The sequence below is a fragment of the Schistocerca piceifrons genome, chromosome X (assembly GCF_021461385.2).
Source record: "Schistocerca piceifrons isolate TAMUIC-IGC-003096 chromosome X, iqSchPice1.1, whole genome shotgun sequence".
NCBI classification, from domain to species: Eukaryota; Metazoa; Arthropoda; class Insecta; order Orthoptera; family Acrididae; genus Schistocerca; species Schistocerca piceifrons.
Window position 1 is genome coordinate 136,681,104 of NC_060149.1, and position 14,941 is coordinate 136,696,044.

The 14,941-nt window shown below is 41.1% G+C and overlaps 1 protein-coding gene across 1 annotated transcript in view; it reads left to right on the plus strand.

Annotated features, from left to right (window-relative positions):
• The window catches only part of LOC124722217 (circadian locomoter output cycles protein kaput), an 823,358-nt gene that overhangs the window by 767,175 nt on the left and 41,242 nt on the right, over positions 1-14,941 (plus strand). The window contains exon 6 of the mRNA XM_047247412.1: positions 10,414-10,601. Coding sequence (XP_047103368.1) covers positions 10,414-10,601 — 188 coding nt within the window. The remainder of the gene's footprint in view (positions 1-10,413; positions 10,602-14,941) is intronic.

A 14,941-nucleotide genomic window follows, 5' to 3' on the forward strand; every position in this document is an offset into this window, starting at 1 on the left:
TAAACTATACCTTTCACAAATCACTTACCTCACAAAAATCTTCGCTGCTCAAGCTACTGCAATACAGCGAGCGCCACTACTGCCAGCTAAATAAAAGATTCAAACTATGGAAGGCACTAACTACTGATAGGGATAGTTAGAAAATGAAAGATATTAATAGAGAACAAACAATGTATTTACCCTAATATCATCACAAGTCATAATATATATATCAGTCCATGACAAATTACAAACCTCCGCCATCTCTCTCCCCACATCCACCACTGCTGGCGGCTCACCTCCAACTGCGCAACGCTACGCGCTGTTCGCATCCAGCTGCCGCTGCCCAACACTACAATGGCAGACAACAATGCAAACCAGCCACAGACTGCACACAGCACAGCCAGTGATTTTCAGAGCGCTACGTGGCATTACCAATATAAGAACCTAAACAGCCTACTTACATAGCCCCCATGCTCCCCACAAAAAATTTAACAAATTGGTTTGGGCAGTGGCCAATACAGATTTGAAAAAATTTTTCATAATTACAATAACAAATAAATCAAATGCACACACTTATTGATACAATGTTGGTCAAAAGCTAAAATTTTCTCACAGTCTATAAAGACAGTCCTGATTCATCACAGTAAAATTACAGTGTTTTTCTTTTTTTTTTTTTTTTCAAAGTCTAAACAGTAAAAGAGAATGCACCCAGAAGTAGTGGATTTCCATGCAGTCTTGAAGAAGTAGTGTCCTTCCAACGGAAAGACAGTGCTGACTCTTGACATGCAGACAAGTAATGGGCCACAACAGAGCAAACCCACAGCAGAGTCATTCGATGTTTTGAAGAGTATTGGTAGGTAGGTCATCACAGAGCAGACCCACTGGAGTCCTGGTAGAGATTGTGGTATTGGTGGGCCACCAGAGGTGCAGACCCACTGTAGTCCTTGTAGAGATGGCCAGCAGCCATCTGTTGCGATTGTGCAGGTGCACATTCACCATCGAAGAGTCTTGCGGAGAATATAGCAAGTCCATAACCACCACTTGTGCACTCACAAAGTTTTTGGAATTGTCCTTAGAACCAGCAATGCTGTTATCCAGTCCCTTGCTGAATTATTAACACACGTGCAAACACTAACAGTCCCTACTTCTCACATATTGTCCATATACTATGACCAACAGAAACGTGTGCAGTGAAATGTAACTTACAAGTTAATAATATGATGAATGGTGACAATTACAATTTTATAACATGAGAATATAATTACAAAGACACAGAAAACATCATTAAAAACATAATAATACAGATAACATTTGTAGTAATGCAGGCTTTACAGAAGAATCGAAATAACATATACATCAATGTTACAGGAATTATGAGATAAGTACATACATAAAAGATCAGAATAGTTATTGAAACATCAACTTCACACATGAGCATTAAAACAAAACAGAATAAATAATGTCTAAGCATATTTACAAGGTACATAACATATTATTAATGCCAATTATATTTGAGGATAACAGTATTCCTCATCATAGTGAATGTAGCTTAGTATTAGAAGAGAAAAAAGTTCTATGAAACAGTACACAGAGACAGTAAAAAAACAAATACACAAGAGTACACAAACATATAGTGGGTAACACAAAAGGGAAAGGACAGGGTTTGTTTTACTGCAGTATTTTGCATGGAGATCTCCCTTTGTTCATCATTATTCCCAAAAAGTCCTATCTGTACCTCTTTTCTGTATTCTAACCATATTTCTTTCAAAATAAATATGGCTCATTGTACAATACTCATTTAGGCCCAAATCGTTTTCATATAACTTTCAAAGCATTATTTCCCTATTCTCCATAGTTAGGTTCTTATATAGTCTACCCCCTCATAAGCTAACTTAAATCTACTGAGCTCAGATATTAAACTAAGGGACGAGGCAATGCAGCAGCACATAAAACAATTAATATAAACAGCAATAAAAAAAATGGAAAATCGCAAAGCAAGCTACAGTAAATCTAAATTACCAAGCAATTCAACATTACAACTAATATGAGGCAATGCGCAGCAAACAAAAAAATAACTCTGGCTTAGCAGAGTAACACAAATTAAAGTTCAGTAGCACTATGCCTGGCAAACAGCAGCTTATATCTAAACATGACATAGCTCAAGCAAAAAAAATAGTATACTAAAGATAACAATGCAGATTAAGGGAAATGTATAATCACATCTTAATGTCTAAGTAATTAAAGTGGTGCACCACAAATTATTCTACAAAAGAAATTACCAAGTACTTGAAAAGAAAATTATGTGTTACTGTTACTAGTTCCTTCTTATTGTTCTTTCCTTTCCAAGTGCTCCTTTTTTAAAGAATGTGGATCATAAAATAATTATTTAATAGATCTGTTGACAGAAATTGTTCACATTAGCAAATGCATTTCATTTTATAAAAGCAATGCTGCAACACAGCTGGAAATCAGATATCAAATGAAATAAGCAATTACGCAAACCAAAGCATACAAATATCATTCAATAGTCATGTCATGTGACATTTCATAAGTCAGTAGCTCTCAACTCTCGTAGAAAGACACTTGTCATAATCAGGTGTGCAGATGTACGAATATTTCTCATCAATTCATAAGCATTTCAGTAATTAGCACAAAGTACGAGTAATCATATGTTTTCAGGTAATGAGCGTGTAATATTTGCGATGCTTTCTACAAAGGAATGTCAATAGCAAGGTTAATGGAAGTAATGAGGGTGTCGCATTTGCAATATTTTCTCTAAAGGAATGTCAATGGCGAGGATAAAGGCCTGCCTTTTTTCTTTTTTTTCTACCTGTGCTTCCAGAAAGGCACACCCTAATGGCTTGTTCTCCAGGTGTTTGACACAGCTGTGTGCCCACGACGCATTACGTGCAGGTGGTCACTTAACTTTCTTACGGAAATATTTACGACAGCAGTTTCAGCTACAGTGACAGTCTCACATAAAAATATTTCACAGGTCAAGAATTAGCGTTGCAAATCTGTAGAAAGAAAATCCTATAAATATAAGTGTCCAAATAAAATATTCGTCAGCATTGTGATACAGTCACGAATTTACGCACATTTCATAACTCTTAAAGTACGATTCTTGGTTTCCAACATACTTCTTATTCCTCATATACGGTAGCATCATCTTATTGATCATAAACATATCTCAACAGCATAGTACACATCATTCAAAGCTCTCATAGTATCACAATGATTCCGAAAAAATATGAACAGTTTACAAAGTATAGACAAAATACAGTTTCATAAGTGTGAAGTTACCCAACTGTGTATTGCGTAAACATGTGTCACTGATGTAGTAAAAAAAATGTTTATCTCTCAGTTAAATGATCAGATAGCTGGGTAATTTGTGTGTTAGAGAAATATGGTACCGATGTGTAAAGTTGTATAAGCAAATACCATATTAGCTAGGGTTCCTTGTGGTTGCCAAACACATGGTACACAAAGTAAGTGTGTAACCCCCTGAGGATAAATGTAATTATCCTCCCAGGTGTTACAAATTACAGCAATGGAATGAAATGTATCACGGAAAACTTTCTTTGTAATTAAAAAAATCTTTAAAAATAAATGTTTTAAGTACAAAATTAATCACTCAAATACTGTAGCGCTAAATGTGCGTCTTGCCGTAAGATAATTCTGTGGAACTGTCGTAGTTATCGTCCTCTGTAAGCAAAGTTCTGCTAAAGTCAATGTACTTACCTCATGATAAACAAAAGTGAAATGCTTTGCGTATAGATATCGTAGTTATTATGCTTATTGCCATGATGAAGAAAGTACTGTGCTGTAACGTATTGTTGTGCTACGGAAAAGGCAATCTCATTGTAGCTATACCACAAAAGTTACTACTAAAACATGTTTTACTTTGCAGAATAAAACAGAAAAACTGTGCAGAAATAAAACAGAAACACTACAAAAGCAACATTGTAAATTGTCACTCATTAGAAGCGTCGTGATAAAACCGTGTAATTGTCACTTAAACTAACCACTGTGTCGTTTGGTATCTCACAGAAAGTACATTAAACCCAGAATGTATTTTCAAGTAAACCAAAATGTTGCATTAAAATCCCATTAGCAGTACCAGTATGTGTCCTAAGTATGTAAGCCTGATAGTCATTACGTAGTCGTGCAACTAACAAGCAAGAATGTACAAATAACAACACTGTGTCGTCTGTTCACTATAACAATGCATTCGTAATTTCTGTTTAAATACGTTCTCTTGGTTCTTGACTGGATATTTCACTTCAAACATTGTTGCATGGTAACAGATTCTAAAGCATACTAGTAACGTGAAGTGAAACGTTTTATGGCAAAGACAAAGTTAAAAAGCAGATTATCTTTCAATAAACGGTTTTACATGTGAAATGTGGTGTAAACCTTTACTCTTCCTAGTACGCAGAGTTTCAACTTCAACCCAGTTATCGTGCGGTATACGTCGGTAAAGAATACTGGAATTTTTATCAAGGTTAGCGTCTATGTAATTTTTTCCTCAGCCAGCCGGCGCAGGTGGTTGCCTGCGGCGCGAGTCATTGTCTGCCTCTTTGTTGGCGCGCGTCGTTATTGGGATTTGGAGACCTAACTTCTAAAAATTCACCTTGCCGAGAAGGCTCTGCTCTGTTTGAATCCCGCCAGTTCTGATGCAATTCAGGTCTGTCGTTACAATCATATCGTCTGTCGTCATGTCGGTAGATTCCATAGTTTCTTTCTTGTCGGTCACGTGGTGGAGAATTTCTCCCGGAATCGTAACTGCGCGCTGAACTATTGCGTCTGAAGTAATTCTGTCTCCCTTGATAATAATTATTTTGGTTCCCATATTGTCTGTTTCTCTGATTGTCTCTGTGATAGTCACTACCGCGGAGAGGTGATCTTTCCCTGTAATTATTACTACTCTGCCAACGGTTGTCGCACGGGTGGTGTCTATTTTGGTCACGATTTGCGTTGTAAGAATAGACCAGTCGTGTCCGGTTATTGTTTCTGTCGTCACGGAATTGTGACGGATGTGACCTGTAATTGTTGTGTCCTTGTTTTCGCGTTCCGCGATTATCAGTGTCAATTTCTAGTTCTTGTAACAGTCCCTGAAAAGCTTCAATGTCGTCTTTGCAACGTCCTGCTAAAATAATATGCCGTAAATGTTCAGGTAATTTGATTAAGCAAATGCGGATGAGTTCTGAGGGGCTGTATGGGTTTGACAGGTACTGATTCTTGTGCAACATGTCTTCAAAATATTTCACAAGACTGGAGAATTCAGATTGTTCGAAATGTTTCATCATTATGATACCATGTTTTACTCGGTCTTGTGTGGCTTGAGACCAATATGCTGAGAGGAAGGCATCGTAAAATTCTCCTTCACTGTGGCAATCGTGAATGACCGATCGCATTCTTACAGCTGGTTCATTCTCTAAGTAGCCACACATAAATTCTAATCTGTGTTCTAAAGACCAGTTGGGAGGAAAACAATGCGAGAATTGATGGAGCCATGCTTGTGGATGAATGTCGTTGCCAGAATTCTTAAATGTTTTGAATTTATGTGTAGTAATGAACAGCTTATAGTCAAAATCGTCATGTCGGCGAGTCGCATGTCGGTCATTGTTACTTCGTTTCGGCGGTTCCATCTCAAAATCCAATGCGCCTTGCCAATTTCTTTCATAATTTCCGAAGTGTCCTGTGTTATTATTTTGTGGTTGTTCCGTATTTCTATGTCCCTCTTCCCGTATTGGGGCGCGAGTGTCCTCTGAAATACGTAATTCTTGTATTACCTGCGTCAACTGATCTTGTACTTCCCGGATTCCTCTTTTGTACTGTGTATTGATTTGATTTTGATTTTGTTTGAATTTTCTTATTTGTTCATACTCTTCTGTGTCAGTGAAGGCTACGGGTCTTGTGTCATTCAGATCATCATCTACCTTTGTAGATAAGTTAGTGACCTGATCCGAAAGTTCGGCTACTTTCTCCGATAGTGTCCTTATTTCTTCAGTGTGTTTTTCTGAACCAAGTTTCAGAGTATCTACTGTGTCCTTAAAGTTTTCCTGAGTTTTTGCAAGTTGCGTAACCGAATCGGTAGATGCAACTGAGTCAAATTTAGCTTGCAAGGTCTCATGATTTTCATGAACAATAATTTGCAGTTCTTTTATGGCTGCTTCGTGATTCTGTAATGCATTTTCATGCCGCGAAAAAATAGGTTGAAAATGCTCACAAATTTGTGTTTTTACGTCATTACAGACTTTTTGACATTTCGATTCAATGTTATGTAACTCAGTAGTTAAATCTTCACGTGTTTGTTCAAGTGTTTGTTCCAATGAGTAACTTTTTAAGATTTTGTTCCACTGTGTCTAACTTTTGAAGCTTTTGCTGTGTTTGTCTCTGATTTTGTTCCATTGTGTCTAACTGTTGCTGTGTTTGTCTCTGATGTTGTTCCATTGTGTCTAACTTTTCAAGCTTTTGTCCCATTTGTTGCATTAATTGTAATAACAATGCACTGGTGTCTGAAACATGTTCCTCAGTGCTTTTCGGCAGTGAAGTTGCACCGGCAACATTCACATTTTGACAAGCAGAAAATGTGTCTTGACTTATTTGAGAAAACGGTGAGGATCCAAAACCTGAATCTACAGTATTTGCGAGATCGTGTCGTGTCATTTCGGCTTCCTGAGGCGAGCTATTGCCGACCGATCGATCGATAATGCTTCCCTTTTCACTAATTGTTTCACTGTCCACGCCATTGTTTGACGCTCGCTCCATTTCCCTGTGCACAGTTACCAAATTACTACTTTGAACATTAGTAAATTCATTACTCGGCGGCGCTGATAAGCTACGTTCGTCGTCACTATTATTTCTCAGTTTACTTTGGAGCCTAGTATTACGTTTTTCACACGCCATTATTGTCACAGTATTTCACACGATAACACAGAAAAGCGCAATTTGAAGAGCAAAATAAAATAACATAGCAATGGAAATAATGTCTACTTAATTGCCAGCGCAGCTGCGAAATACTTGGTGCAAATCTACATGCATGCCACAACTGTTTTACTGTACGACAATGAAAAACTACAACTACAAAGGAAATTCTCTCTATAATTACGCGCTAGCAATAAACAATAGCTACACTAATTACACAAACTACAAGAAAAAAATCAGAAGATTCCAGCGAGGTATCCTAGGCCAAGGGTCGCCATATGAAACGTCCCCTTTGAACAATTTATACATGACTGTGCTTAACCTGACACACAATATTTTGTTAGCGCAACGCAATCTGACTTTCAAAATTCCCTACAAAAGAATGGCCCTGACTAACATTAAACTATACCTTTCACAAATCACTTACCTCACAAAAATCTTCGCTGCTCAAGCTACTGCAATACAGCGAGCGCCACTACTGCCAGCTAAATAAAAGATTCAAACTATGGAAGGCACTAACTACTGATAGGGATAGTTAGAAAATGAAAGATATTAATAGAGAACAAACAATGTATTTACCCTAATATCATCACAAGTCATAATATATATATCAGTCCATGACAAATTACAAACCTCCGCCATCTCTCTCCCCACATCCACCACTGCTGGCGGCTCACCTCCAACTGCGCAACGCTACGCGCTGTTCGCATCCAGCTGCCGCTGCCCAACACTACAATGGCAGACAACAATGCAAACCAGCCACAGACTGCACACAGCACAGCCAGTGATTTTCAGAGCGCTACGTGGCGTTACCAATATAAGAACCTAAACAGCCTACTTACAAAACGTAAAAACAGATAAAAATAAATGTTCATGAACCTTAAAAAAGTCAGTCTATAAGTTTAAGTAAACGCTATCAGCAATACAATAAAAATCAGCTTAATTTTTCAAGGAACTCCTCGACAGAATAGAAGGAGCGACCCATGAGGAAACTTCAGTTTCGATTTGAAAGCGCGTGGATTACTGCTAAGATTTTTGAATTCGAGTGACAGCTTATTGAAAATGGATGCAGCAGTATACTGCACACCTTTTTGCACAAGAGTTAAGGAAGTCCGATCCAAATGAAGGTTTGATTTCTGCCGAGTATTAACCGAGTGAAAGTTGCTTATTCTTGGGAATAAACTGATATTGGTAACAATAACCGACAATAAGGAATATACGTATTGAGAAGCCAACATCAAAATACTCAGAGTCGTGAACAGAGGTCGACAAGAGTTTCGTGAACTAACACCACTTATTGCCCGAACCGCCCGTTTCTGAGCCAAAAATATTCTTTTCGAATGGGAAGAGTTACCCCAAAATATAATACCATACGACAATAGCGAATGAAAATAAGCAAAGTAGACTAATTTTCGTGTCGAACGATCACTCACTTCTGATACCGTTCGAACAGCAAAAATGGCAGTATTAAGTCTTTGAACAAGATCCTCAACGTGGGCTTTCCACGACAGCTTACTATCTATCTGAACATCTAGAAATTTGAATCGTTCAGTTCCACTAATCATAAGCCCGTTCTGTGAAATTAAAATGTCAGGTTTTGTTGAATTGTGTGTTGGAAACTGTAAAAACTGAGTCTTACTGTGATTTAGCGTTGGTTTATTTTCTACAAGCCATGAAATGAGGTCATGTACTGCACTTCTTGAAACCGAGCCAATGTTGCACACAACATCCTTTACTACCAAGCTAGTGTCATCAGCAAGCAGCAATATTTTAGAGTTATCCGTAACACTAGAGGGCATATCATTTATATAAATAAGGAACAGGAGTGGCCCCTGAGTTTAGTTTAGTTTCAAAGCTACACTACGCGATCTTCACCGACGTGTAGAAGGAATCCCACCATTGGTCCAGTCAAGATGGGGCCAGCATGTTGGGCAGGGGCCCTGAAGATGGCGTAATTCATCGCTGAAACTGGTTCACAAATGAAATAAAACTACACTACTGGCCATTAAAATTGCGACACCAAGAAGAAATGCACATGATAAACGGGTATTCACTGGACAAATATATTATACTAGAACTGACATGTGATCACATTTTCACGCAGTTTGGGTGCATAGATCCTGAGAAATTAGTACCCAGAACAACCACCTCTGGCCATAATAACGGCCTTGATACGCCTGGGCATTGAGTCAAACAGAGCTTGGATGGCGTGTATAGGTACAGCTGCCCATGCAGCTTCAACATGATACCACAGTTCATCAAGAGTAGTGACCGGCGTATTGTGACGAGCCAGTTGCTCGGCCACAATTGACCAGACGTTTTCAATTGGTAAGAGATCTGGAGAATGTGCTGGCCAGGACAGGAGTCGAATATTTTCTGTATCCAGAAAGGCCCGTACAGGACCTGTAACATGCGGTCGTGCATTATCCTGCCGAAATGTAGGGTTTCACAGGGATCGAATGAAGGGTAGAGCCACGGGTCGTAACACATCTGAAATGTAACGTCCACTGTTCAAAGTGCCGTCAATGCGAACAAGAGCTGACTGAGACGTGTAACCAATGGCACCCCATACCATCACGCCGGGTGATACGCCAGTATGGTGATGACGAATACACGCTTCCAATGTGCGTTCACCGCGATGTCGCCAAACACGGATGCGACCATCATGATGTTGTAAACAGAACCTGGATTCATCCGAAAAAAGACGTTTTGGTATTCGTGCACCCAGGTTCGTCGTTGAGTACACCATCGCAGGCGCTCCCGTCTGTGATGCAGCGTCAAAGGTAACCGCAGCTATGGTCTCCGAGCTGATAGTCCATGCTGCTGCAAACGCCGTCGTACTGTTCGTGCAGCTGGTTGTTGTCTTGCAAATGTCACCATCTGTTGACTCAGGGATCAAGACGTGGCTGCACGATCCGTTACAGCCATGCGGATAAGATGCCTGTCATCTCGACTGCTAGTGATACGAGGCCGTTGGGATCCAGCACGGCGTTCCGTATTACCTTCCACAACCCACCGATTTCATATTCTGCCAACAGTCATTGGATCTCGACCAACGCGAGCAGCAATGTAGCGATACGATAAACCGCAATCGCGATAGGCTTCAATCCGACCTTTATCAAAGTCGGAAACGTGATGGTACGCATTTCTCCTCCTTACACTAGGCATCATAACAAACGTTTCACCAGGCAACGCCGTCAGCTGCTGTCTGTGCCTGAGAAATCGGTTGGAAACTTCCCTCATGTCAGCAGGTTGTAGGTGTCGCCACCGGCGCCAACCTTGTGTGAAGGCTCTGAAAAGCTAATCATTTGCATATCACAGCTTCTTCTTCTTGTCGGTTAAGTTTCGCATCTGTAGCACGTCATCTTCGTGGTGTAGCAATTTTAATGGCCAGTAGTGTAGAAATTTAGACTGCCGAAGGTATTTTGGTTTGAAATTTTAAATCAGAATGGGTCCTGTTTGAGAAGTTAGCGGTGCGAGATGTGGGATGCGGTGTTGCAGCGGCTGGACATCCGCGGCCGCGTGAAGGTGCTGCACGGCCAGAACCGCAAGACGGAGGAGCCGCCGCTCGCGCTGTTCGCCATCTGCACGCCTTTCGGGCCGCCGTCGCTGCTCGAGATCCCGCACAAGGAGGTCATGTTCAAGAGCAAGCACAAACTCGACCTCGCCCTCGTCTCCATGGACCAAAGGTACGTACACCGCTTCTCTCTTCTTGCTTCTACCACAGGCGAATTTTGATATTACTGCGAATATTTTTTTTTATGTTGCTGACCCCTTCACATGAACCGTAGTAAGACAGATACAAATAATTTACGACCAGTCTCACTACTTACCTTCTACTCAAAGATGCGGAAAAAAACTATGCAAGAATCTTAACATACATCTCTCAAAACAAAGAAATTGAAACAAAATGGTAAAATGCTTTGTGTCTTGATTTGTTTAAAAGTTTTAATCCGCCAGGAAGTTTCATATCAGCGCATACTCCGCTGCAGAGTGAAAATCTCATTCTGGAAACATCCCCCGGATGTGGCTAAGCCATGTCTCCGCAATATCCTTTCTTTGAGGAGTGCTAGTTCTGCAAAGTTCGCAGAAGAGCTTCTGTTAAGTTTGGAAGGTAGGAGACGAGATACTGGCAGAAGTAAAGCTGTGAGGACGGTGTGTGAGTCGTGCTTGGGTAGCTCAGTTGGTAGTGTTCGGTCAGAGGGTTAGCAGCTCTCTGTAATAAAAAAACTGAGCTAATCGATCAACAACGAACTTAAAAACGGCTGTCTTACGACGTCCGCCCCGAGCAAATGCAACGAACGAAAACGAACAAAATGAGATTAAGAAAAAAAAAAAATTGGTAGAGCACTTGCCCGCGAAAGGCAAAGGTCCCGAGTTCGAGTCTCGGCCCGGCACACAGTTTTAATCTGCCAGGAAGTTTCATATCAGCGCACACTCCGCTGCAGAGTGAAAATCTCATTCAAGAAGTAAAATATATTAGAGAAACATTTAAAGCACCTTTGAATGATGCTCAGAATCATGTACAACAAATGAGATGCCGACTGAGAATGTAAAGTTGAACGTTTAACTTAGAATTTTAAAGAGTACTGGAGGATATTTGTCTTGTGTACTATGTAGACCGTGTAGTCTGCTATTGTGGCGTCTTGAGATATTATCGTTATCTGTAGCCACGCAGTAGCATATTTTACTAATTGAGATACTATTGCTGCACATGATTTCGAGCATCATTGAAAGGTGCGTAAAATGTTTCTCTAATACATTTTCTTACTTTTAAACAGACATTTCACAAAATATTTTTAATTTTTTGAAATTTTTTAAATTTCCAGTTTTTGCTCAGAAACCATGAAATATCATACCAATGTAACTTTTTATGTGCTAAATAGCTAGACCTTGAGGAGATACTTCTTTTACATAGCTAACAGTGACGGTTCGTGAAATATTTCAGTTTTCCCTCAAATCACTAATTAAATTTTTTATTAATCACCCTGATTACTTTCAAGCTGTTCAATCCATTTTTTTAACTAGACCACTTGCTGGCCAATTTGATGTCCCATTTGTCCATTTCCCACACTATGTTTGGCTATGAACATGTGTACAATCTTTTCTCTCACCTTACTGCATGACTTTTTTAAATTAACCTGATTACTTCCAAGCAATTAAACCTTTTCTTTGGCAAACTAGACCTCACTCTGATCAGTTTGATACCTCATTTGTCCATTTTCACTTTCCGTCTGGCAATGAAAATTCGGACAAAAATTCACTGTGTAATTTTCACTCAAATCACTAAGTTTTTTCAATTACACTGATTACCTTCAAGCAATGCAAAGTTTTTTCTCAAAACTAGACCCCACTCTGGTCTTTTGATACCCAGTTTCCCCATTTCCTACTCTTCGTTTGGCTACGAAAATTCTGGCAAAATTCACCGTGTAATTTCTAGGGAGCTTTGTTTTCGCTCCTCTCAAAAATTTCACCGGTAAGATACTTAGCGAGTCTCAGTTTGCCAGTGTCGGTTGGTCACAGTCAGTGTGCTCCCTGCCGCCGTTGGATAAGCAGCTGAGCAGCAAGTCGTATACTCCTAGCTCACTCGTTTGTTACATAGTTTAATTCTTAATTTCTTTGCGTGTTTTTGGTACTTGCATTGTTTAATTCATAAATTTCGGGCGTATTATAGTATTTGAGAATGTAGCATCGCGTTTTAGTACCTGAATTGTGTAATTTCGCTTAGTCTCCTTCCGCCGCCGAGCAGTGTCAGCAGTGCGCAAGTAGCAGCATTACTGCATTTACTAGGCAATCTTGTATTTTAATAACCGTTTAAATTTTGTCGATTTGTTTGCGCACTCTGTAAATTAGTTCAGACGTTCTTTGCAAAACAGTTTTTAGCATGGATAGGGACTGCAACTGCTGTGTTCGGATGCAGGCTGAGTTGACATCCCTTCGCTCCCAGCTTCAGGCAGTGTTGGCTTCGGTCACACAGCTTGAGGCTGTTGCCAATGGGCATCACTGTGGGGGTCCGGATGGGGGTTTGTCGGGGACGGCCAGCTCGTCCCACGCATCCCCTGATCGGACTACGACTGTGGTTGCCCGGGATACTGCCCGCATTGAGGCTGATCCCTCACCTGTGGTAGAGTGGGAGGTCGTTTCAAGGTGTGGCAGGGGGCGAAAGACATTCCGGAGGGCTGAACGGAAAGCCTCTCCAGTTTGTCTGACGAACCGGTTTCAGGCTCTGTCTCAGGCTGATACTGATCTTCGGCCTGACACGGCTGCTTGTCCTGTTCCAGAGGTTGCCCCTCAGTCTGCAAGATCCGGGCAGTTGCAGAGGGTGGGCTTACTGGTAGTTGGGAGCTCCAACGTCAGGCGCGTAATGGGGCCCCTTAGGGAAATGGCAGCAAGAGAGGGGAAGAAAACCAATGTGCACTCCGTGTGCATACCGGGGGGAGTCATTCCAGATGTGGAAAGGGTCCTTCCGGATGCCATGAAGGGTACAGGGTGCACCCATCTCCAGGTGGTCGCTCATGTCGGCACCAATGATGTGTGTCGCTATGGATCGGAGGAAATCCTCTCTGGCTTCCTGCGGCTATCTGATTTGGTGAAGACTGCCAGTCTCGCTAGCGGGATGAAAGCAGAGCTCACCATCTGCAGCATCGTCGACAGGACTGACTGCGGACCTTTGGTACAGAGCCGAGTTGAGGGTCTGAATCAGAGGCTGAGACGGTTCTGCGACCGTGTGGGCTGCAGATTCCTCGACTTGCGCCATAGGGTGGTGGGGTTTCGGGTTACGCTGGATAGATCAGGAGTCCACTAGACGCAACAAGCGGCTACACGGGTAGCAGGGGTTGTGTGGCGTGGGCTGGGCGGTTTTTTAGGTTAGATGGCCTTGGGCAAGTACAGAAAGGGCAACAGCCTCAACGGGTGCGGGGCAAAGTCAGGACATGTGGGAACCAAGCAGCAATCGGTATTGTAATTGTCAACTGTCGAAGCTGCGTTGGTAAAGTACCGGAACTTCAAGCGCTGATAGAAAGCACCGAAGCTGAAATCGTTATAGGTACAGAAAGCTGGCTTAAGCCAGAGATAAATTCTGCCGAAATTTTTACAAAGGTACAGACGGTGTTTAGAAAGGATAGATTGCATGCAACCGGTGGTGGAGTGTTTGTCGCTGTTAGTAGTAGTTTATCCTGTAGTGAAGCAGAAGTGGATAGTTCCTGTGAATTATTATGGGTGGAGGTTACACTAAACAACCGAACTAGGTTAATAATTGGCTCCTTTTACCGACCTCCCGACTCAGCAGCATTAGTGGCAGAACAACTGAGAGAAAATTTGGAATACATTTCACATAAATTTTCTCAGCATGTTATAGTCTTAGGTGGAGATTTCAATTTACCGGATATAGACTGGGACACTCAGATGTTTAGGACGGGTGGTAGGGACAGAGCATCGAGTGACATTATACTGAGTGCACTATCCGAAAATTACCTCGAGCAATTAAACAGAGAACCGACTCGTGGAAATAACATCTTGGACCTACTGATAACAAACAGACCCGAACTTTTCGACTCTGTATGTACAGAACAGGGAATCAGTGATCATAAGGCCGTTGCAGCATGCCTGAATATGGAAGTTAATAGGAATATAAAAAAAGGGAGGAAGGTTTATCTGTTTAGCAAGAGTAATAGAAGGCAGATTTCAGACTACCTAACAGATCAAAACGAAAATTTCTGTTCCGACACTGACAATGCTGAGTGTTTATGGAAAAAGTTCAAGGCAATCGTAAAATGCGTTTTAGACAGGTACGTGCCGAGTAAAACTGTGAGGGACGGGAAAAACCCACCGTGGTACAACAACAAAGTTAGGAAACTACTGCGAAAGCAAAGAGAGTTCCACTCCAAGTTTAAACGCAGCCAAAACCTCTCAGACAAACAGAAGCTAAACGATGTCAAAGTTAGCGTATGGAGGGCTATGCGTGAAGCGTTCATTGAATTCGAAAGTAAAATTCTATGTACCGACTTGACAGAAAATCCTAGGAAGTTCT